The following is a 24,558-nucleotide window of genomic DNA, read 5'->3' as shown; positions in this document are numbered from 1 at the left end:
TTTAACTTATATAATAACCACAAAAGTTATCAAATGATTAACCAATTTAATGTCTTCTTTAGTTTGTTAAAAACGAATAAGAAAAAAAGATTAAGGAGATTCACATATATATATATACTAGATCCTGACCCGCACGTACGTGCGGGGTTTCATATTTCAAAAACATTTCTTACAAATTTTCATACAATATAGATTATTTTATTGTTTTTATGATGTATATTTTAGTGTATTAGATCTAGATCCACATATACGTGCAGAGATATTTTTTTTAGAAATTGTTATATAGATTTTAAAAATATAAAATATTTTGTTGTGTTAGTGAACTTTGTAATAATATAGATATTATAAAGTTAGGTAATGAACGAAATTTAGTTATGTTAGTGCATAGTTATATTTTAAGATTCGGACCTACACGTACGTGTGAAATTGTATTTAATATAAAATTAAGATATTATTTAGTTGCAAAAGTTAAGTGATGTTACGTTTTTATTTTCTAAACTATTCAAAACATTTATAACAGTTTGAATACATGTGTTAAATAGGATACATATTCGGTTTAGTTTGGATTATTTCATGTATATTAGCTAGGCGTAACTATTTTGGAACAGGAAACCTATCCCGTCTTGTATATGTCATAAATTTTTCGTCCCATAACCCGTCTCGTATACGTGAAATAAAAATATTACGGTCCCGTATCTGTCATAAATTGTAACTAAAAACGTACGTATAAGGTTATGTGTGTAAACAAATTTATTTTATATAGTGCTCATAACACAAACTCATACCAGTTGAGTATTAAGTTTGATTTTTAATTTATGTTCCCCTGCCATCCCGTCTCGTAATTCTTATTCTCATTTCATTCCATTAAAACCATGTTCCAAATTATTGTTTGCTTACTTTAAAATACCATAAAATACATACTGTGAGTTTTGCGGATTAATAGGTATGATGTTAAAGTTACAAATATTTTAACAAATTTATTAATGTTTCTTTCCTTAGCTAAATTTTGCATATTCTTCTTTTCATTGTTTAATCATAATTAGTTCAATATTTGGACTAAAAATAAAAGTTTTAGACACATCTATAAAAGGGATATGCTATTGCTGCATAATTTGTGTTGAATGCAAAATATATAATTAGTTTACATAATTTCAAAAACTGTGTGCAATATATTATGGATTTATTTAAGGAAGATCTGAGTTGAAAAGAAAAAAATAAAACACAAAATATTTCAAAATTAATATGTACATTCTATTATTTAGATTTTTTCAAAAATTGCTCTAAACGAAAACCATTATGATAATTACTTAAAATTTATTATTATTTGAGTTTATTTCATAGTAAAAATAAATATTTGTTAATATTTAATATGGTTTTTTAGAAATTATGAAATAAAATTTCGTTTTATATTTCAAAATTTGTAATAAAAATATTATAACAAAACTGAATATTAAAATATTTGCATTTAATTTTTTTACCAAATTTCAAATTCAATCTTAAAATCTTCCTTAAATAATATTTGCATCTAGTTATTATTTAAGGAAGATCTGAGTTGAAAAGAAAAAAATAAAACACAAAATATCTCAAAATTAATATGTACATTCTATTGTTTAGATTTTTTCGAAAATTGCTCTAAACGAAAACCATTATGATAATTCCTTAAAATTTATTATTATTTGAGTTTATTTCATAGTAAAAATAAATATTTGTTAATATTTAATATGGTTTTTTAGAAATTATGAAATAAAATTTCGTTTTATATTTCAAAATTTGTAATAAAAATATTATAACAAAACTGAATATTAAAATATTTGCATTTAATTTTTTTACCAAATTTCAAATTCAATCTTAAAATCCTCCATTGATAAATCTTTTTAAATGATAGTTTTTTTTTAATTTTGAATTAAAATGATATTATTTTTATTTTTATTTTTGATATAGAATAGTCTATTAGGATTGGTTTAGAAAAAATCTTAGTTGGATATCAAATCTTAGTTTTTCAATTCCTATTGGTTAACAATTTTTAAAAAATTAATTTCAAATTTTCGTTTATAATTAATAAGAGAGAGAAAATTAGTTTATTTTTTTGGAAATTAATAAGTATTTAAAAGAATTAAACTATTTTTTATTTAAATATATTAATTTTGTGATTACTATTGTACCCTTAATGAAGTTATTTAAAAACATTAAAAACCAATGACATTTTTTGTAATTCTTTACCCTTTATAAGGTTATTTATTATCCAATGTTTCCCAATTAATAATATAGATAGATATATATATATATATATATATATATATATATATATATATATATATATATATATTCAGAATTTGGGTATTGTATATTGGATAATTATGGTGCACTTGCTGCTGCTCCTACTGTCCTACACCATCTAAATTCGAGCGCAAGCTCCTGTCCAAGTTACTTATGGTTCTTGTTGCTCAAGTAATAATCCTAGCACTTCAAGCCTATCACCTTGTTCTCTGTCCTCCACTTTAACCCTATCATTTTGTTCTCTATCTTCCAAATTATTACGGTGACAAAAATATAAAATAACCCGACTCATTTTATTCTTGATAAAGTTATATATAAACGGAACAATTGCCAGTGCCTATGTACGAACGAACCGGTGGCCAGGGTCTTGGACGTCATTTTGAGCAATTTCTTTTCAAATTGGACGTTTGTGATCTTCACACTCCAACTTGAATAAAGGCATATCTCCTTTTCTTGTTGTGTATAAGTTTTTAGCAATTAGGTCATCTTGTAAAAACTATATAAAGGCCTTAGAGCCATATCAATGATATATATATATATATATATATATATATATATATATATATATAGATAACAACCTTTCATACTTCCTAAGGTTTTTGACATAAATTTTTAGGACTAAGTCTCTGTTTTGCTCTAAGATAAACATTATATTCTATTTTGCGTCGACCTTATTATGATTTTGTCTTACTAAATGATAGTTTTACATATTCTTCCTCTGAATTGGTATACCATATCATTATTAAGATAATATCTTGAATAGATCAACAAAAATAGCTCTTTTCTTTCTATTATAAATTATCTATCTCCTCTGTTTTGTTAAACAACAAAGAACAAAATGGCAAGAATCATCATTACACTCACTCCTCTGTTTTATTTCTTTTTCTTTTCGTTGTTCTCTCACCAAACCCTGTCCCAACCTCAACACATGCACACTTTCTGCAATCCTTCCGACAACTTCACACAAACCAGTTCATACGAAACAAACCGCAACATCCTACTCACCGCTCTCAGCTTGTCTTCCCCTCTCGTACACTATTTAAATGCCACAATCGGTCTTAGCCCCGACACAGTCTATGGCATGTTCCTCTGTAGAGGAGACATCAACACAACAACTTGCTCCGACTGTGTCCAAACCGCAACAATCGAGATCGCTACAAACTGTACTCTTAACAAAAGAGCGTTCATATACTACCAAGAGTGTATGGTTCGATACTCAAATGTTTACTTCTTCTCCGAATTTGAAAGTAAACCAGTCATCGTTCTTTACTCTCTTCGTTCTGCTCCAAACTCAAACCGGTTTAACCAAACCCTATCCAATAAATTGGACCAACTGATTCCTAACGTCTCTTCGTCAACTTTGATTCCATATTTCGTGGAGGATCAAGAACGTGTGACTCAGTTAGAGGGTTCATATGATTTAGTGTCAATGATTCAGTGTAGTCCTGATCTTGATCCATCAAACTGTACCATTTGCCTCAGATTTGCGTATGCAACAGTTTCAACTTGTTGCGGTATACCAAGTTCGGCTCTTATTTTCACTCCTAAATGTATTTTGAGGTATAGAACCTTTGTTTTGCCATCACCAGCACCGTCTCCATCGTCTCTGCCTCCTCTATCTCCGTTGTCTCCGCCTCCTCTGTCTCTGCCGCCTCAATCGCCGCCTCCTCTTATGCAACCGCCTCCGCCGCTGAACACTTAATTCGTCGATTTTTAGAAAACAAAGATATATGATTTTGTACGTATAGTTTAGAACTTTAAATCATATAATCATTCCTAAGTTTCCCACATTCTGTACTATTGATAGGGACGGTTGCTCTAATTTGTGTTTTTTTTTTTGTGGCAGGAAACTAAATATTTGCAAGGATTGCTTTTAAAATGGCAGCTTAGGTGTTGCCACTTGTGGATTTGTGAACAAATGTGATGATTTATGGATTGATTATAAATAATGATTTGTGAAAGAAATAAAATTCGTTTAATCTGTGTGATGTGTGTTATGTTCACAAAAAAATGTTAATATTTTCCCCCAAAAAAAAATTAGGTTTGATTCTGTTTGTATGGATTGATTAGAAAGTTAATAAGAAAATGGAGTTTGATGCATGTCCATATTTTTACTTTAAAGGTTTCTATTTGTTATCTTCTCCATAAAATTGTAACTTTACTTACAAATCTAAAACTCAAGATACCTAAAACACCTTGCTGACGGGAAAAAAAAGAAGTTAAAAAACCTAAAACACCTATATCTCTCATTAATGAGTTCCCTAATAAAGTAATAATAGTTTTTTCTTAAATTTATGAATTAATCTTTTCTCAGCCGTTGGATTTTCTTTTGTCTGTGGTCCAAAAAACAAAAACATTATGGTTCTAAAACTCAGAATATCTTCAATGTCAGCCAACCATCGACACTCGATGGAAGTCGAGAGGAAACACTTTTCCTCCTCACTCGGGGGTACCAATATCGTTACTCGATCCCTGGTGTGACTCCTATATCATGCTGAGTCACTACCACTTTGCTGGGTGTAAAACTCAGAATATCTTCATTTGCCAAAAAAAATAAAAAATGATACAAGACTTGTGCTTAGTCTTACATCTTCTTATTTAATGGACCTGCAAAGATATTCAACGTTTGTATATATACAAGAAAATGAAATTCAACTAAAAATAATAATAGTTATATACATATTCTACCTCTGAATTTGTCTACCACGTTATGTGTGGACATTGCAGATTTGAAAGAATTAAAATAAAAAAAGGTAACTGTTTCATTATATAAATCTATGTGCTCTGGTTTATTCCTTGTCATAAGTCATAAGAAAAATGACAAGAACCATTGATGTTGCTCTGTTTTGCTTCTTCTTGTTCTCTCTTGGGGCCATGTCCCAACCTTCTCAAAATCTAACCGATTGCAACCAATTACCCGACACTTATCAATCAAACCGCAACACCGTCCTCTCAACTCTTCGCAACCGTTCCTCCCTCGGAAGCTATTACTTCAATGCCACGGCCGGTCTTAGCCCAAATACAGTCTATGGCATGTTCCTATGCATAGGAAACATAAGCAAAACATCTTGTTCAAACTGTGTCCATTCTGCGACTTTAGGAATGGATAAATCATGCGATTCTCATGACACATCTTTCATGTTCTCTGACGAGTGTATGGTTCGGTACTCGGACGTTTCTTTCTTCTCTCTCGTAGAGGATGCACCTACATCCTCTAGTTACTATCGGAATGATTCTTTGAATTCTCCTCATTTTTTTAATAAAACACTTCCTGGAAAAATAGACAAGCTTGTCTTCAGAGCATCCTCGTCTTCTTCGTCACCGGTTCCATATTTTGTGGAAGATCAAGAACATGTGACTCAACTGGAAGGTTCGTATGATTTAGAGGCAATGGCCCAGTGTAGTCCTGATCTTGATCCAAGTAACTGCACCGTTTGCTTGGGGCTTGTAGTCGAAAAATTCTCCGAGTGTTGCAGCCAATCTCGTTGGGCTCGGATCTACTTTCCTAAATGTCTTCTGAGGTATGACATCTCTGCTTTGCAACCAAACCTAACGAGTTTTGGCGTTACAACAAAAGGTGAGTAGCAGTATATAATATCTGGTCTGGTCCGTTTTTTCCTTTCCCCACCCTATGGTTATGTGATATGGCTTTGAATTTTGGTTTTACAGGAGATGATATATTTGGGAGAACCTTTATTGCAATCATGATAGGTTTACTAATGGGTTTATGATCAAATCTAGTGATGTAATTAGGATTGTAACTATCGGTTTATATTTTTGTTCTCTCCATTTTGGGGGATGAGAAGGTCATTACCGTACCAGAGTAAACCAACTTTGACTTGGTGAAAGATTGAATGGAGATATGGCATCATGTGTTCTCCTATATTAGTGGGATTGTCTCGCAGTACTCATTCACGTTCCATACTAGTTAAGTTATTTCCTTTGTGTATTTAAGCATTGTTAATTAGGGAATCATAGGGGAGAGAGAAAAATTGTATTGAACGTGCTCTAAAGTCTTTGGGTGGTATTCGATGATCAAGTGTCTGTCACAAAGAATCATCCTTTTGTAGTAGCCGAATTGATTTTGGTATCCTTTTTGTTGATTTTGGTATTTAGTTTGAATGGTTTTGTCAAAAACACAATTGTATGGTTTGCAGAGATAAAAGAAATTTGATTTTCGTACCAAATCACCATCTATCTTCTTTTTTTTGTAATAACATTTTGTTGTCGATGTATCGGTCTTATGTGTAGTAGAAGTTTTCTCAATCTTAAGATTGTTCTAAGAATTATAAATCTTAAGACTATAAAGACCAGCATTTGGATGAATATCAAAAAGCACACTAGGTTGGCATTTCACAAAATCGAGTACATACATAGTTAAATCAGAATACATGTTAGCTCACAATTCGATCCATAGAAATTTACTAAAGTGGATATCTAGATCTATTCGGAACCCGTGAATCGAGTATTCTTTTGTTGATCAGACCTTAAATATCCTTATGCAAGTCTAATGATCATAGTTGAAGCTTTGCCTGCTATTTGTGAGTCTGAAGAGGTCTCTCAAAGCAAAATCTGTCTTCTCTTCAAAGTAAGTTCAATCAATTTTACAATAAAAATTACTTGACAAGTGAAATCTGAGTTCTTCGGGTAAAAAAAAGCCCTGGTTTTATTCATTACAGTGTTCAAATAATTTCACCAGGAGGCAGCTCTGCAAGCTTCGGTTGAGTACCAAGCACACGTTCCATATCAAACCGAACCTCGATATTGCGAATGCTATATCCAACTACCATTAACCAATACAACAATTTTGCAAGGTCCGCTGCGCTTGTCTCTGTCACATTCGTCTGTGTAATCACCAAAACATTGATATCAGTCAATTCACAATCACATTTATATACACCTGGCACAACTCAGAACAAGTTTCAGCTGAAGAGGTTATTATTAGAGAACCTTCATTTGATTTGGGTCTGACACAGCAAGAAGCCGCTTGACAAATGTATTCATGGCCACGGCAACATCTTCGCCTGCAGTGCTTGTAAGCTCCTACAAATTCAAAGTATTCCCACTGAGAAAAGCATTGGAAACAATTGATGAAGAAAAATTAAAAACTAATATATGAATTCTCATGCCTTAAGATTTTGGGGTTCGAGAGATTTTAGATACTCCAAAATTTCGTTCTGCTGATTCACAGATTTTCTCCCCACTTGACGGTTGAGTTCTTCGATCTCTGCTTCTAGAAGCTCGATATACTTTTTTGCATCAATTTTTTCAGGACCAGAAATGTTATTCCACCTGATCACTTCCCCTGAAACATTCTTTTGAGTTCCTGGTGCATAGTCTTCCTCACCCCCCTGGCTTAATCAGAATAGAAAACCAGTGTCACATATAATCTGATGGATCAGACTTAAGACACACATATTAAGTAGCTTTATTCAAGTCACCAAAGAACTACAGCATGAACGCGAGAAGTCTCTAACTCTCGACCACTGCCCAAACCAAAATCTGAGACCTAACCAGAATAACCCACAACTCATTCTGCCTAAACTTACTTTGAACCAGTTAGCTCTCTAACTAACCGCCTCAACAACATTTGTTGAGCTGTTAACGCGGCTAAAATCCACCACAAGTTACATGGGGTAATTAAAATGCTGCTACACTAGCTTAACACAAGGCTTATCAGAGGGAGACAGAGAAGAAACAGAAATGTCAAGATTGAAGCATCAAACTAACTCTCATCGGCATTTACACGGTTACAGGCCACGCGAAAAACAGAAGTTAAAAACCTGAAAATGTTCACCTTTTGATCACGTGGTTCAGGAAGAGCAACCTGCTCCAAACTTTGTTGCAATTCAAGACGATACTGAGCATTTCTAAACATATATCCAGTCATCAATACGCTCATCATCAGTTGTGCAAGGTTCTCAGCAACCTAATAAACCCATAGTCCGCAGTTTCAACACACAAAACCCAAGTAACAAACACAGGACACAACTTGTGAAAACGTATCGCTTACATAAAACACTCACAGAGGTGACAGTAACCGCAAAAAACTGCGGTGGCAGCGTTCCAATCATATTTGTCACAGTTTGTCTCATTGCATCAACCACCTAATTAATATCCCCAATTAACAAAGGAGCAACGCAGAATCAATCATAAGCTCTAACTTTTTTAAAAAAATTGGTCTTTTGAGAAAATGAAGCAGAGTAAAGTTACATGTTTAGGGGCACGTTTAACGAACATCTCCATGAACTCAGGCTTCACATTCTGAACATACTCCAGTAGAATATCCCTCCTGCTTTTGGGCTGAGACGGTCAAGATTAGGGTTTAGTAATATTCGATTCGAGTGATTTAAGCAATGCAATTTCATCTTCATATCAATCGAGAAAATGCAATTGCAATTTACCCGAGTGCCATTGGACTCTGGAGAGGAATCAGAAGAAGAAGAACCATAAGTTTTAACTCTCAGAACCATCAAATTCCCACTTCCGGTACTCTTCCAAGTCTTCAAGGGGAAGCTCGCAGAGGAGGAAGAAGTAGAGAGTTTAGGTTCATGGTTGGCTAAGAAAGACGAAGAAGGTCGAGATGGTGATTGCAAAAGCGAGAATTGCATCGATAACGAATACATCTTCGTTCTCAAGATTCAAACCCTAAAAATCCAACTCTAGGATCGCTGGAAATCGAAGCTTTTCGCTAGTTTGGGTCGCGACTGTGACTTTTATTTGCACGCTCCTTCTTTTCTTTTTTTCCTTATCTTCCAAATTTTTATTATTGGAATATAATTTAATTTTTTTCACTATACCACTACATTGGTCAAAACGAACCGGTTTCAGAATCGTTCAGATCGAACCGGCTGAGATTTATGATTCATTTTAAAATTACCGGTTTTCTGGGCTTCACCCACTTCTTCACTCACTCAGAGTTAGAATTTAGAAAGATCGACAAGGAAAAAAACAAAATCAGGCGAAACAACAAAATGTTGGCTAGGGTTTTGAGATCTGAATCTGCTACTGCTTCCGTCAGAATGAATCGTCCCGATGTTGTGATTTCTCTCCATAAGATGATGGAATTGCGATTGATTCCACTTAATATCTACAGCTTCAGTATTCTGATTAAGTGTTTCTGCGACTGCCATATGTTGTCTTTTGCTTGGAAATGACCGGCTTCTCCATGAACTTGGAGCCAACCATACAAATAGCAAAGAAGAGAGGCCAAACTGATATTGATTTTTTTGTAGTCTCCCCATCGATGGTGTAGAACCTCATGTTCAAACATACACTATAATGATATCTGGATTCTGTGGAATAGGTGCAGTTTCTGAAGCAAATGCGTTGTTCCGAAAAATGAAGGACAATGGACATGTACCAAATGCCTGCACATACATTCTACTAATCAGAGGATGTCTTAGAGCTGGTGAAATAGCTGCATCAGCTGAACTTATGACGGAGATGCGAAGCAACGGGTTCAGAGGAGATGCATTCACCATGAAAATGGTTTGCTGATATGATATCCAATGGTAAATTGGACAAGAGCTTTTTTTGATATGCTGTCTTAGTGTTTATTGTGAAGAGTGACTGTCTTGATCTAGTTTCTCTATGGTACGTCCTACTCACTTGTGCCTTGCTACTTGTGTTCTGCTTTTTTTGTCTTGTCTTCTCTCGTTTACATTATGGCATGGGAACTTAATTGAATCCAAATCTTATAATCACTGTGCTTGAAATAGCTTGGTACTAGTTTTTGTAAGTTTGAAGATTTACTCATGATTAAGGAAATGGTCTTGTTTTCATAAGTTTGATGTTTTACTCATGGATTAGGAGTCATTTAGGACCCATTGTCTTGTTATGAGAAGTTTGCAGCTGTACTCATGGATTTGGGATCATTGTCTTGTTATCATAAGTTTGTAAGTTTACTCATGAAATAGGAATCAAATCTATCAAATGATACAAGACATTCTTTGGAAAACCGTAGAGAAATTTGCAATATACTTACAAAATTATTTAAACCTTACCATTCCAGTGAAAGTTTGTGTGTAATGTGTTAAATGTATACATAAGAATAAGAACAGTTAGTTAGAGTAGGGCTTTTGAGAGATTCAGTTGTACCAATTAGTTAGTATGAAATGAAACTTTAACACATCCCAATGATTTTGCTCTTTAAGGTCTTAAGCTATTGAGGCCAAAATTGGGCGACCACAATAGTGCCATAAGAATCAGCAAAAGGGAAAAAGAAGAATCAAGTAGTCTTGATTGGTTCCAGTTAATCCATAATTCTGGTTTGCTCAAGTTTCCCTATCCTTCCATGTAGATAGATATTATTACCTTGATTAGGCAAAGTATGTTGATTAGAATCATAGAGAAATTCATTTTCGGTAAAAATAAGTGGCCCATACAGATAGAGTGATGTATTACTCCAGTGATATCGTGCGCAACATTAGGTGATTAGAATCATAGAGAAAAACCTCACAGGTTACTTCGACAGGATTAAATTAATACTAAGAGTCTAAGACATATGAAAACTTAGTTAAGGTATTTGTTTGATTTAGGTTAACAAAAAAAGAACAATAAGACATCATATGCTTAGTTACACAATTAGCTACCAAACACCATCAGATCAAATCCATAACAAAGCTTCTTCTTCCAGCCCTCAAGATAAATCTTGTGTCTTCACCGCCTTCTGTTAAGTGGTTTCGCTGAAGATGAAGTGCTAATTGTTGGTCTTTTAGCACCTGAGGCAAATCAAGAAGATTAGATGACTCATGTATAAGCAAAGTATATACTTCATATGATCTTTCATAGAAATCTAAGTAGGCTGTGATTTGAGCCTGATGTATAGAGACAGAGACATTACCTGTTAAAGCCTTAGAGGAGGAGCTAGTGGCAATTGACAGACGAGACGGTCTGGTTTGGCCTGGTGGTTTTAAGGTCTGCTTTGGAATCTTCGATGGAATATTAGTTCTGCTTTTGAAATCCCAAAACAAAAACAATGATAAGAATCTGTAAATGCATTCAGATTGATCTATTAATGTGTGCTAGTAGAGGATACTAACCTGTCTTTTGGCTCAGTTTTCCCCATTTTCACTGATTTCTCGGGTTTCTCAGAGGTCATTTGGGCTTCAGGTCGTTCTGTTATTTCAAGAGGCTTAGCAGTTTCAGGGAATAGAGTCAACTCCACTGCACTGCTTATGGATCCATCAGTTTCTGTTCCCATTGAAAGACAACTATCAGAGATATCACTCAATCTTTCCTCAGAATCTGCATCTGCAAGGCCTACGAGTTCAACATCTTCATCATCAAAATCAATTCCTTTCGCCCCTCCAGCAAACTTAGATGGTTGGTGAAAATCCTTTCGATGTTTACGTTCGTCAGATGATTGTTGTGAACCAGAATCAGAATGTTTGCTGCTATATTCGGAGCAGTTGTCAACATCTGAGGTTCCTCTTCCGAATAAACCAGGGGCCTTTCCTCGTCGAGCATTAGGTGAAGCTCCAATAGAATGTCTTCTAGGTGATGAAGGCCCTACCAACCTTAAATTGCTTAGTCCACGTTTCAGAGATGTTGCATTATTACCTTTTAGCTTCTGGAAATTTTGAAGCTCTTCATCTTTCTTAGCAATTACATCCTTCAAGTTCGATACCTGTTATATCAAGCAATATCATATGAATACCTTTGTTCTCTATGACTTTCAATAGCCAAAATTAAATCTTGAGAGATATAGAGCGAGATAGAGAATACAAACCTGTTCCATGAGTTGTCTTACATCTCGACCCTCTTTATTACTTTTGGCAGCACCTAACTCCACACCAGAAACCCTTTCGGCGAATTTCAAAGTGCTTACGGTCTCAGCATAAGAATCTCCATCAGGATTGACTTGGACAAACATAAGAGTTTTGGCCTGTCCACCTAAGAAACAAGAAAGAAAAGTTAAGGGAATCAACAAGACAACAACATAAAGCAAACATCATTTTTATGCAATATAAACAAATCTCAATCTTGTCTTCAAAGAGTGATAATTACCCAAAGAACTTTGAAGGACTTGAGTCAATTTGCTGTTCCTGTACGGAACATGAGGGTTTTTGTGCGCTAAAGCAAAGATGACGTCGCCAAGGGCTGATAATGATTTGTTTATATGTTGAGCTTCCTTAAGTCTCTCTCCGGTTGCCTCAGAGCGATCAACCCTCTCACTTCCTGCAAGGTCAACTAAATGCAAACTGCCCCGCAAAATTGAATCGGTTTCCACGTCAACACCACGTACATGGACAGAAAGAACACTGCAGATGATAGCCAACATTGTCTTCTTAAAATTAGACAATAACATAAGGAAGGTAATACAAGTTCAGGAAGAAAGTATACAAACCAGTGTGATCTACTGCTCCTTTCATTGAGAGCTGTAGCACCCACGGTTCTGTTCATTAGTCCAATATTCATCAGTTCAAGAACATCTTCTGTTGATCTCACACAATGCATGCTTGCATCAGGGACTGCTAGCCCATTTGGCAAGGCAGTGTTCCAAATCCCTAATGTATGCAAGTTAAGGAAATTTTGTATTGAACGCAACCACAGAACATTAGTAAAACCTAATAGCACTAGACCAATACCAATTTCTCTATGGAACAGCAAATATAAATGCATGAATGTACCTACTCCAAAAAATATTTAGTCACTATATTAGATTAGAAAAGGATATCTTCGATTAGAACCACCATCAGAAAGTATATCACGAACTTGCTCATTATATATCTCCACCATTTGAACACCAACTTCATACATGACAGAGTTTTGTCTACTCTGAGTTAAGAGAAACAAGTCATTCAAAGCTCTATAATTGACACCCCAGTCTTCTTTTGAAGTAATGCTTGGCCCACTCTGTGTTGGCAAAATAGAAATATGTCTGTTAGAAAAACTTATAATCCTTGGTGAAAACATATTATTAACAAAATCAAGCTTGTCATTTTACCATTGTATAAGTTTTTCCAGAACCAGTCTGACCATAGGCAAATATACAAACATTATAGCCATCAAGAATGGATCGAATTAACGGTCGAGTATCTAGGAAAACCTCCTCTGCATAAGATAACAGATTCAAAATATGAATATCATATATTATAGAGGAGAAGACTAACAACACATAAGAGGGAAAAACGTTTAAACCTTGAGTTGCTGCTTGATCGAAAACTTTGTTGAATTTAAATAACCGATGCGTATCTTTCCCTTGCTTAAAGGGATTCGCAACCACCAATTCACCGTTCTCACCAATGTATTCTATAGTTGTTTGTCTACTGTTTTGCCCTGGAAGGAATGGTCTAATCCGGCAATATACTCTGATATTTCCTAGATAGCAAGAGAAAGAACTAAAGTCATTTCTTGAATGGTTCAATACAAAGAAATTAGTAAATTACATTGACTAAGAGTTTTACCTTTCAATTCTTGCACTTCATTGTACAGTCTTCGATTTTCCTCAAGGACCACATGGTAATTTTTCGCTGCATCAGCCACTCCTTTGAGCTTCAAACCTAGGAGAAAGATTATAAATAAGAAGCCGTGTACTCTGAAATGAATTCATTGAGGCCAAGCAATCATAGACAGTAAGTGTCAGCAGTGAATCTTACCGTAGTAATTTAGATCCTCAAAGTATTTCCTCTGTGTCCTTAAGACTTCATGTTTTATAGACAACGAAGTAGCATTCAACTCCTGCATAATTCACAGATTCTATATCATTTAAATAACTACCATAGGTAGCCAACGTTTACAGTACTATCTATAAAGTCAACCTGCAAGGCTCCAGAATGGTTGTCTATGAAGTTCTGGTAGATGCACTCTTTTTTCTCCCATCTTTGAGATTTAGATTGGCACAACTTCTCAAACTCTTTCACCTTCCTACTTGAATCTACAGCATGGAACTCTGCATCTTTTAACTTCTTCTCCAACTCGTCTCTAGTTTTTTGTGCTTTTGCTTCTAAATCCAAGCATTGGTTTTCATGTGTTTCTTTCACTACTTTGAGTTCCTGCTTCAGCTTGCGAATCTCAGCATCACTGCGCTCTTTTTCCTTTCTCAGTCTCACCACATCTTTTTCTTCTGATCTTTCTCTCTCTTCTATTCTGTTTTTCTCAAGCTACAGAGCACAACCGCAAAGATCTGTGTTAAATAAATCTAATGCACAATCCAAATGAAAAATGATGTATGAAGTCGCGTTATTAAGTCCGAGGCGTACACACAATAGTTTTATGATAGGATCTCTCAGACTGAACCTTTATCGAAATCTAGGATTGGTTTAGAGGTTATATTCCACAGGTAATATGCACAAAACTATTGTGCTTAATGTAAACTAACTTTTCCAGATGCAAGAACAAAACTAAAAGCGAAATATGTATGAAGGAGATGTATATTAATATCAATTACCTTTATATGCTCCATACAGTTCGTAACAATCTACAACAAAAAATAGCAATACCAATCAGTATTCCGTAAGCGAAACAGAAATAAAATGAAGAGAAACATTGGAACCAGAGACAATAGTACCTCGTTTTCCTGTGTTGTCCCAGCTGCCAAGGTTTCTAAGACCTTTATTCTTGACCTGTATTTTTCTTCACGTACCCGAAAGAGTATATTTTGCTGCACCCATTCCATAAGCATATTTCATGACTTAGTCAGAAGGATGATATACATTACGGGAAAAATCAAGGAAGAAAGGAATTTGGTAATCTTACATTCTTTAGGTTATCAGCTTGATTTGAGATTCTCTGTTCAATCACTTGCACAAGTGCGCTCAAGAGAGATGCCATAGCCTGAACAACACACGAAAACAGTGAGAAACATGATGGAGAATAAGAAGTGATATTCCATGAACCAAGGAATGAAAATCTAGGCAAACCCAGAAAACATGAATCAAGAGAAGGGTGCTATGAGTAGCTCCGTCTTTGGCTTACATGAGACACATGTCCATTCATCTTCGTCATACTCTTATCTAGAAGCTTGTCCAGCATGTCAAACAGTGACCTAGTAGGAGCATTCTGCCAAGGAAATGCCATTTGAATCAGAAACCGAGGCAATAGCTGAGAGGTTGGACACAATTGACTAAAATTATGTTAGAAAACTTTACTCGTAAACTGTTTGATTTAAGTAATTCCGAAATTTTAGCATCAGATATATCAATCTCAGATCCTTCCTTCGACTGGAATCCATCAGTAAAGTTGCGGTCATCTCCTCTTGAATCTGAGTGGTCCTCTGGCAAGCTCCACCTCCTCCTTGCAGCTAGGGAGTTCTTATCATAACTACCATCGGAAAAACTTGCTTTAAGCGCCTTAAGGGACTGTAAAACTGGCACCATATCTCCCTGCTTTTTACTTTTTATTAGGAGTCATAACTCAATAGAGAAATACAAAAAAAGACAGAGAGAAGAAAAGATATGCAATCGTATCATCAAAATAGCAAATCAGAAAATAGCCATGATTAGAAAAAGTGTTGCACCCAGAAGGCCAGAAGTATCTAAAACGAGGCTGATTTTAACATAAATATATACCTACACTGAATTGGTTCGAGTCATTAAAGCAAAAGTGGCAACCCTAGAACCACTTTATCTATATGACATGGGATAATTCTATATAAACCAACATGTCTTTCCATATTTAAGAAATCAATTTTTTCCACAGAAACGAAGAATCATATCCATGAAACATAACAAACCTGTTCTATGTCTGAAACTTCGAACCTAGGCAGGGCCATTTCATCCATAGCAGTCAGAAACCGCTCAATTTTTACACTAGCAGGCTCAAAGCTGCCTCCCTATAGAATAACCAAAGAGGGTGAGTCTAGCAGCAGATAAGTAAGTGAAAAATGACACATAACTAAAGGCTTTTAAAACAAAAGATATATAAGCCAAATGGTCATGAAAATTCACAAGTACCATTCTCATTGACCCAGGACTAAGCTGATTTAAAAGGCTACACAAGACCGTTCCATCCCTCAAGCATGCTCTCAGTTCGTCCTCTGAAGCTTCCCATGGTAACTTCAGATAAGGAAGTGTCTCATTTAACCACTCCACCAAACTCTGATGACCTGTGGGCGAAATTAAGAAGAAATAGACAAATAGTGAGGACAAAAAACATCATCCCATTTCCCCCTACACCTAATATGAGAGGCAATCATTTCTGCTAAAGCTCAGTTGGAATATTACAAACCATATCAAGCAAGAGAAACGACTCATTCAAGATAATCAATCATACTTTTCCATATTCGCTTGTATAATTCTGTCATAACTCTAAAGTTCTGAAAGACAACTGTTTCCAAAAACTTGTTTCAATCTTAAGATAAAATTAGAGGATTTCTATGAATTAGCGTTTGAAAAGATTACCTTTCTTACTATCATCGCTTTCACGACTATCTGATCCGTCAAAACTCAGCATGCTAGACACATCTGATCGAACATAGACCCCATTCATATTGGCGTCCTGTCCCAGATGACTGCTCATTTCAACTCAGAGGTTACGCGATTCCCAGAATTATAGTAGTGAGAAGACCCTAAAGCAAATGAAGCAGTAAGCCAATAACAAAAGTAAGCATCAGTATTAAATGTCTTCACATACACTTCTTAATCCATGGTAAATCATGAAAGACCTTACTTCATCATTCGACACCAAACCCTCCTATGATAAAATGCCAATCAAATGCTTTCAATTTCAGATAAGACTAGTCCTCCAATTAGAGAGACAAACAGCCCAAAATTGCTTCAACAATGATGTCGTTTGTTCCCACATTTCAACATCTCGCTTAGCAAATAACCAAAAAGTCGACCAAATCAACCCATACATTCAGCTTAAATTCCACCAAAATTACGCAGATCCAGTAAAAAAACCCTAAGAAACCATCTACGCTTTTGTAACACATAGACGACGGCAAAAAAAATAAACGATACGAACCTAAAAGGCCATGAGGAGAAGAAGCTTGTAGATAAACCTCTCGAGAGTCAAGAAGCCGGAGAATGACGACTGATTTTATTGAAATTCCACGAAGAAAACTCAGATTCACGGCGAGAAATTGGAGGCGGAAGTTTGAATCCCTCGCCGGAAGAGAAGAAAAATTCGAAAATTTTCCCAGTCGCACGATTTTGCTCACTGTTCCTCCTTTTTTTTCTCTCTATTTTTTTTTTCCTTTTAGATTCCGAGAAAAACAAAGGCTAATTACGGTTCGAATTTCGAAAAAATGTTTTTTTCCTAATTGTTTGATTTTGCTTTACGCTAATATGGTCTTGGTGGGCCCTACCCTCGTTATAGAAAATTATAAATAAGGTACTCTCTCGACTTCCCGCTTTTTCCCATCCAAAATTATGTTTGGAGATATTTCAACTTTTTATATTCGACCCAATTTAGTTTCGGCCCATTTAAGCCCAAATATCGAAGGCCCGGACCAACTGGATCGGATATCCATCAACCTTTTCACCATCTTACCAGCATTTCAGCTAGTATGCCTAATCTTATCTAGTCTATTCAGATAAATATTATCTATTTAATGCATTATAGTTTACAGATGTTGGATTTCAAAATTTTATCATATATAATTATGATCGATATTTTTATTTTAATTACATTAAACATCGAACTCCACGAGGATGTGCTTTTAGTCAAGTGGTTACGTCCACTTGACTCCGCCTTCTCCACGGAGTTCGACTCCAGTAAGTTGCGTTACCCCGCATAGTAAGGATTGGCTATAGATCGGGCCTTATCGATTCAAAGATGTCAAAAAAAAAAAAAAAAACATCGAACTCCACCATAAGTAATATATATGTGGACTGTTCATTGGAAAATATGTGTTAATTATCTTATAAAGTTGCTTTTATGATTAAAATTGAGTAAAATTTTGCTAGTTAATGATTTAAGATTAAGGATAACATATGATTTATCCTAAATCATATGTAATTTCTTTTTGTCAATAAATTAAGTCAAAGGAGGACGAAAGAACCACAACAAAGTTGGATTGGCCTGAATGACACATACGTCGATAATGTATATATGGCCATGTGCATATTTCTATTTTTGCCATGTTCATGCGTGGCTCCACTATGAATCTATGATCATCCATAGAACGTGGAAAATAGTGGTGGAGTAAATAATGAATAAATTATATAACTTTTAATGTGATAAATAGCAAGAGAATGTGGTTAATTACACCATATCGTATGTAGTAGGTCGTAATATTGATCGAATCATGAATTCAGAATTTTTTATGACCATACACGTGGTCAATAATTTTAACGGAATTTAATTTCAATGTCCTAATAATTAAAAATTTAATTCTAATGGAAAAAAATTAAGTTAATTAAATAGTTTGCATATATCTCTCATGCAAAAACCATTTGTTAACGAACAAGTTGTATTTTAGTTACTTTTTGACTGTTTAAAACGTAAAAACGAATTTTAATTACATTTGTGCTTACATTTTCATACTTTGATAATTTTCTTGTGTTTTTTTTTGTTAATTTTATCTAACCAAATCAAACTGATTGGTTGATGGAACATAGCTAAAAAATCCGAAACTACTGAATTATAATCTAACTTAAACACGTATATATATATGTAAGATGTGAATTCAAATAATGGAAATCTATTATTTATGTGCGTATATGTAAAAAGTCAATCTATTTTTATGATGCAAAAAGACAATATATAAGACAATGACAGAAGATCCTACATACATGCATTACGTGAAAGGTAATATTCAAAGTGAATCTGAATTCTTAGACACTTTCAATAAATCGAATATATACAGGTCTCATATATTTACAAGCAAAGCTTAGTAATGGGTTAAAGGAATTAATTTTGATATGAATTTTGGTTGGTTTTATAATTTATGATGGAATCAAAATCATAGAGAGTGGCTCGCGCTGACAAAGTTATTAATGCTAAATTAAATAAACTGGACCCCAAAAAATGGACTGTTCGATCGTTCTTTTTTAATCAACAGTAGACTCTGTTCCATTCAATTAATGCGAGCATCTCTTTCATTTTATTTTTTTCAATATTTTTATTTTATTTCGAATGTGTGAATAATTTATTTGTATTTTCAGTCTCGATAAAACAATACATCATCTGCGCCTTGTTAAATATTACAACGAAAATTTTATTACTTGTACTAGTTAATGGTTAATATGTGTAACAAAATAAAGCGTATATTTAATTAGTTTTTTTTTTTTTTTTTTGCTAAGAATTAGTTGTTTTTTTTTTGTTTAAGGCATAAAAAGTACTGTCCAGAATTTGTAGTATTTTCGTACATTTTATAGTCAAATTCTATATGCTAAGCAAAAGTCAAAATGATCCTTTTTAAGCGGAGACTATAGGCTACAGAATCTAATGTTTGCGTGTGTTGACAGTGTTCAAATAAAACTTAGATGCATATTTTTTTTAGGATAGTAACGAAATAAATAAATCAGCAAAGAAAAACTATTTAGGAAATTATTGAAAACACAGACGTTAAGATTTTTATGAATTTCTAATTTATGATTTAAAAAACTATAAATTTGTTCTATTATTTTGCTAGTGTTTTGCAAGTTTAAGAACAAATATTGATGAATGTGAATATGTGATATCTATATATAAATAGACTATTCATAACACAAAAAAATTCCAAGAAAAGAGTGTTTCTTGGGTCTTGGCCGCTCGGAAACACCGTAACTAAAATATAAACAATGCAATGTTTATCTTAAATATATGACGCATAAACAATGTCTTAATGCATCATTTTTTTTTTTTTTGTTAAAAGTCTTAATGCATCATAATCATACAATAAATATGTTGCACAAAAAAATAAAAAATTATACAATAAATACATGAAATAAACAATGTCTTACTCCGTTTTTCAACGTACACACACGACAAGTAGTCCTAGTTAGGGGTGATAATATTGGGAGATGCGAAGATTTAATTTAGGACATGCACATAGCTTATGATAATAATGACTCTTGGTTTCTTCTTTATTAATCATCTCAGTTTAAATATCATTTTTTCGTGATTTTGATCAACATAGGTTACATAGCTAGACCCGTTATTAATCCCTTACCTTTAGAAGTCAGGAGAAGAATAAAAGAATACTAAACCCTTCCATTATCTTTAGATCCCAAATTCACTTGTCCTTGATAACCTTATTGTTTGACTCCATATATAATTAACTCGTGTACGCATCTTTAATACAAATAATTTACGAGGTTGCGATTAAATAAATCTACAGAGCACAACCGCAAAGATCTGTGTTAAATAAATCTAATGCACAATCCAAATGAAAAATGATGTATGAAGTCGCGTTATTAAGTCCGAGGCGTACACACAATAGTTTTATGATAGGATCTCTCAGACTGAACCTTTATCGAAATCTAGGATTGGTTTAGAGGTTATATTCCACAGGGAATATGCACAAAACTATTGTGCTTAATGTAAACTAACTTTTCCAGATGCAAGAACAAAACTAAAAGCGAAATATGTATGAAGGAGATGTATATTAATATCAATTACCTTTATATGCTCCATACAGTTCGTAACAATCTACAACAAAAAATAGCAATACCAATCAGTATTCCGTAAGCGAAACAGAAATAAAATGAAGAGAAACATTGGAACCAGAGACAATAGTACCTCGTTTTCCTGTGTTGTCCCAGCTGCCAAGGTTTCTAAGACCTTTATTCTTGACCTGTATTTTTCTTCACGTACCCGAAAGAGTATATTTTGCTGCACCCATTCCATAAGCATATTTCATGACTTAGTCAGAAGGATGATATACATTACGGGAAAAATCAAGGAAGAAAGGAATTTGGTAATCTTACATTCTTTAGGTTATCAGCTTGATTTGAGATTCTCTGTTCAATCACTTGCACAAGTGCGCTCAAGAGAGATGCCATAGCCTGAACAACACACGAAAACAGTGAGAAACATGATGGAGAATAAGAAGTGATATTCCATGAACCAAGGAATGAAAATCTAGGCAAACCCAGAAAACATGAATCAAGAGAAGGGTGCTATGAGTAGCTCCGTCTTTGGCTTACATGAGACACATGTCCATTCATCTTCGTCATACTCTTATCTAGAAGCTTGTCCAGCATGTCAAACAGTGACCTAGTAGGAGCATTCTGCCAAGGAAATGCCATTTGAATCAGAAACCGAGGCAATAGCTGAGAGGTTGGACACAATTGACTAAAATTATGTTAGAAAACTTTACTCGTAAACTGTTTGATTTAAGTAATTCCGAAATTTTAGCATCAGATATATCAATCTCAGATCCTTCCTTCGACTGGAATCCATCAGTAAAGTTGCGGTCATCTCCTCTTGAATCTGAGTGGTCCTCTGGCAAGCTCCACCTCCTCCTTGCAGCTAGGGAGTTCTTATCATAACTACCATCGGAAAAACTTGCTTTAAGCGCCTTAAGGGACTGTAAAACTGGCACCATATCTCCCTGCTTTTTACTTTTTATTAGGAGTCATAACTCAATAGAGAAATACAAAAAAAGACAGAGAGAAGAAAAGATATGCAATCGTATCATCAAAATAGCAAATCAGAAAATAGCCATGATTAGAAAAAGTGTTGCACCCAGAAGGCCAGAAGTATCTAAAACGAGGCTGATTTTAACATAAATATATACCTACACTGAATTGGTTCGAGTCATTAAAGCAAAAGTGGCAACCCTAGAACCACTTTATCTATATGACATGGGATAATTCTATATAAACCAACATGTCTTTCCATATTTAAGAAATCAATTTTTTCCACAGAAACGAAGAATCATATCCATGAAACATAACAAACCTGTTCTATGTCTGAAACTTCGAACCTAGGCAGGGCCATTTCATCCATAGCAGTCAGAAACCGCTCAATTTTTACACTAGCAGGCTCAAAGCTGCCTCCCTATAGAATAACCAAAGAGGGTGAGTCTAGCAGCAGATAAGTAAGTGAAAAATGACACATAACTAAAGGCTTTTAAAACAAAAGATATATAAGCCAAATGGTCATGAAAATTCACAAGTACCATTCTCATTGACCCAGGACTAAGCTGATTTAAAAGGCTACACAAGACCGTTCCATCCCTCAAGCATGCTCTCAGTTCGTCCTCTGAAGCTTCCCATGGTAACTTCAGATAAGGAAGTGTCTCATTTAACCACTCCACCAAACTCTGATGACCTGTGGGCGAAATTAAGAAGAAATAGACAAATAGTGAGGACAAAAAACATCATCCCATTTCCCCCTACACCTAATATGAGAGGCAATCATTTCTGCTAAAGCTCAGTTGGAATATTACAAACCATATCAAGCAAGAGAAACGACTCATTCAAGATAATCAATCATACTTTTCCATATTCGCTTGTATAATTCTGTCATAACTCTAAAGTTCTGAAAGACAACTGTTTCCAAAAACTTGTTTCAATCTTAAGATAAAATTAGAGGATTTCTATGAATTAGCGTTTGAAAAGATTACCTTTCTTACTATCATCGCTTTCACGACTATCTGATCCGTCAAAACTCAGCATGCTAGACACATCTGATCGAACATAGACCCCATTCATATTGGCGTCCTGTCCCAGATGACTGCTCATTTCAACTCAGAGGTTACGCGATTCCCAGAATTATAGTAGTGAGAAGACCCTAAAGCAAATGAAGCAGTAAGCCAATAACAAAAGTAAGCATCAGTATTAAATGTCTTCACATACACTTCTTAATCCATGGTAAATCATGAAAGACCTTACTTCATCATTCGACACCAAACCCTCCTATGATAAAATGCCAATCAAATGCTTTCAATTTCAGATAAGACTAGTCCTCCAATTAGAGAGACAAACAGCCCAAAATTGCTTCAACAATGATGTCGTTTGTTCCCACATTTCAACATCTCGCTTAGCAAATAACCAAAAAGTCGACCAAATCAACCCATACATTCAGCTTAAATTCCACCAAAATTACGCAGATCCAGTAAAAAAACCCTAAGAAACCATCTACGCTTTTGTAACACATAGACGACGGCAAAAAAAATAAACGATACGAACCTAAAAGGCCATGAGGAGAAGAAGCTTGTAGATAAACCTCTCGAGAGTCAAGAAGCCGGAGAATGACGACTGATTTTATTGAAATTCCACGAAGAAAACTCAGATTCACGGCGAGAAATTGGAGGCGGAAGTTTGAATCCCTCGCCGGAAGAGAAGAAAAATTCGAAAATTTTCCCAGTCGCACGATTTTGCTCACTGTTCCTCCTTTTTTTTCTCTCTATTTTTTTTTTCCTTTTAGATTCCGAGAAAAACAAAGGCTAATTACGGTTCGAATTTCGAAAAAATGTTTTTTTCCTAATTGTTTGATTTTGCTTTACGCTAATATGGTCTTGGTGGGCCCTACCCTCGTTATAGAAAATTATAAATAAGGTACTCTCTCGACTTCCCGCTTTTTCCCATCCAAAATTATGTTTGGAGATATTTCAACTTTTTATATTCGACCCAATTTAGTTTCGGCCCATTTAAGCCCAAATATCGAAGGCCCGGACCAACTGGATCGGATATCCATCAACCTTTTCACCATCTTACCAGCATTTCAGCTAGTATGCCTAATCTTATCTAGTCTATTCAGATAAATATTATCTATTTAATGCATTATAGTTTACAGATGTTGGATTTCAAAATTTTATCATATATAATTATGATCGATATTTTTATTTTAATTACATTAAACATCGAACTCCACGAGGATGTGCTTTTAGTCAAGTGGTTACGTCCACTTGACTCCGCCTTCTCCACGGAGTTCGACTCCAGTAAGTTGCGTTACCCCGCATAGTAAGGATTGGCTATAGATCGGGCCTTATCGATTCAAAGATGTCAAAAAAAAAAAAAAAAACATCGAACTCCACCATAAGTAATATATATGTGGACTGTTCATTGGAAAATATGTGTTAATTATCTTATAAAGTTGCTTTTATGATTAAAATTGAGTAAAATTTTGCTAGTTAATGATTTAAGATTAAGGATAACATATGATTTATCCTAAATCATATGTAATTTCTTTTTGTCAATAAATTAAGTCAAAGGAGGACGAAAGAACCACAACAAAGTTGGATTGGCCTGAATGACACATACGTCGATAATGTATATATGGCCATGTGCATATTTCTATTTTTGCCATGTTCATGCGTGGCTCCACTATGAATCTATGATCATCCATAGAACGTGGAAAATAGTGGTGGAGTAAATAATGAATAAATTATATAACTTTTAATGTGATAAATAGCAAGAGAATGTGGTTAATTACACCATATCGTATGTAGTAGGTCGTAAT

The 24,558-nt window shown here is 34.6% G+C and overlaps 5 protein-coding genes across 8 annotated transcripts; 2 read left to right on the top strand and 3 right to left on the bottom strand.

Moving 5' to 3' along the window:
• Positions 1-2,981: 2,981 nt before the first annotated feature.
• LOC9324012 (putative cysteine-rich repeat secretory protein 7) lies at positions 2,982-4,322 on the top strand. The gene is made up of 2 exons (XM_002887903.2): positions 2,982-4,015; positions 4,124-4,322. The coding sequence occupies exon 1, from the start codon at positions 3,116-3,118 to the stop codon at positions 3,977-3,979; it is 864 nt and encodes a 287-aa protein (XP_002887949.2). The 5' UTR covers positions 2,982-3,115; the 3' UTR covers positions 3,980-4,015; positions 4,124-4,322.
• A 748-nt stretch (positions 4,323-5,070) lies between these two features.
• On the top strand, positions 5,071-6,464 carry LOC9322463 (probable cysteine-rich repeat secretory protein 6). The gene is made up of 2 exons (XM_002887902.2): positions 5,071-5,854; positions 5,947-6,464. The coding sequence occupies exons 1-2, from the start codon at positions 5,095-5,097 to the stop codon at positions 6,006-6,008; spliced, it is 822 nt and encodes a 273-aa protein (XP_002887948.1). The 5' UTR covers positions 5,071-5,094; the 3' UTR covers positions 6,009-6,464.
• Positions 6,465-6,830: 366 nt separating this feature from the next.
• Positions 6,831-9,025, bottom strand: LOC9324011. The gene is made up of 7 exons (XM_021034573.1): positions 8,682-9,025; positions 8,491-8,580; positions 8,304-8,384; positions 8,075-8,206; positions 7,407-7,628; positions 7,228-7,320; positions 6,831-7,121 (listed from the first exon to the last, which is right to left on the bottom strand). Exons 1-7 carry the CDS (start codon positions 8,901-8,903, stop codon positions 6,960-6,962), a joined length of 1,002 nt encoding a protein of 333 aa, XP_020890232.1. The 5' UTR covers positions 8,904-9,025; the 3' UTR covers positions 6,831-6,959.
• A 1,668-nt stretch (positions 9,026-10,693) lies between these two features.
• LOC9324010 (kinesin-like protein KIN-14J) lies at positions 10,694-17,491 on the bottom strand. Of its 3 annotated transcripts, none has more exons than XM_021034572.1 (21): positions 17,188-17,491; positions 16,623-16,789; positions 16,176-16,327; positions 15,956-16,054; positions 15,372-15,605; positions 15,199-15,282; positions 14,980-15,057; positions 14,792-14,884; positions 14,672-14,701; positions 14,043-14,384; positions 13,881-13,962; positions 13,689-13,784; positions 13,423-13,602; positions 13,229-13,335; positions 12,959-13,137; positions 12,629-12,793; positions 12,289-12,542; positions 12,011-12,174; positions 11,322-11,908; positions 11,123-11,229; positions 10,694-11,000 (listed from the first exon to the last, which is right to left on the bottom strand). In XM_021034572.1, exons 2-21 carry the CDS (start codon positions 16,738-16,740, stop codon positions 10,939-10,941), a joined length of 3,213 nt encoding a protein of 1,070 aa, XP_020890231.1. In that variant the 5' UTR covers positions 16,741-16,789; positions 17,188-17,491; the 3' UTR covers positions 10,694-10,938. The 3 variants fall into 3 exon arrangements, with proteins under 3 accessions (XP_020890231.1, XP_020890229.1, XP_020890230.1); XM_021034570.1 differs by having other exon boundaries at positions 11,123-11,232; positions 17,188-17,460; XM_021034571.1 differs by lacking the exon at positions 17,188-17,491 and adding an exon at positions 16,891-17,130 and having other exon boundaries at positions 11,123-11,232.
• Positions 17,492-20,535: 3,044 nt separating this feature from the next.
• Positions 20,536-23,564, bottom strand: LOC110230766 (kinesin-like protein KIN-14J). 2 transcript variants are annotated; one of them, XM_021034575.1, is made up of 9 exons: positions 23,286-23,564; positions 22,721-22,887; positions 22,274-22,425; positions 22,054-22,152; positions 21,470-21,703; positions 21,297-21,380; positions 21,078-21,155; positions 20,890-20,982; positions 20,536-20,799 (listed from the first exon to the last, which is right to left on the bottom strand). In XM_021034575.1, the coding sequence occupies exons 2-9, from the start codon at positions 22,836-22,838 to the stop codon at positions 20,686-20,688; spliced, it is 972 nt and encodes a 323-aa protein (XP_020890234.1). In that variant the 5' UTR covers positions 22,839-22,887; positions 23,286-23,564; the 3' UTR covers positions 20,536-20,685. The 2 variants fall into 2 exon arrangements, with proteins under 2 accessions (XP_020890234.1, XP_020890235.1); XM_021034576.1 differs by lacking the exon at positions 23,286-23,564 and adding an exon at positions 22,989-23,234.
• Between the last annotated feature and the right edge of the window lie 994 nt (positions 23,565-24,558).

The sequence above is a fragment of the Arabidopsis lyrata genome (genome assembly GCF_000004255.2).
Source record: "Arabidopsis lyrata subsp. lyrata unplaced genomic scaffold ARALYscaffold_2, whole genome shotgun sequence".
Lineage (NCBI taxonomy): Eukaryota > Viridiplantae > Streptophyta > Magnoliopsida > Brassicales > Brassicaceae > Arabidopsis > Arabidopsis lyrata.
The sequence above is the reverse complement of the archived record's forward strand: the minus strand, read 5'-3'. Positions and strand labels throughout refer to the sequence as shown.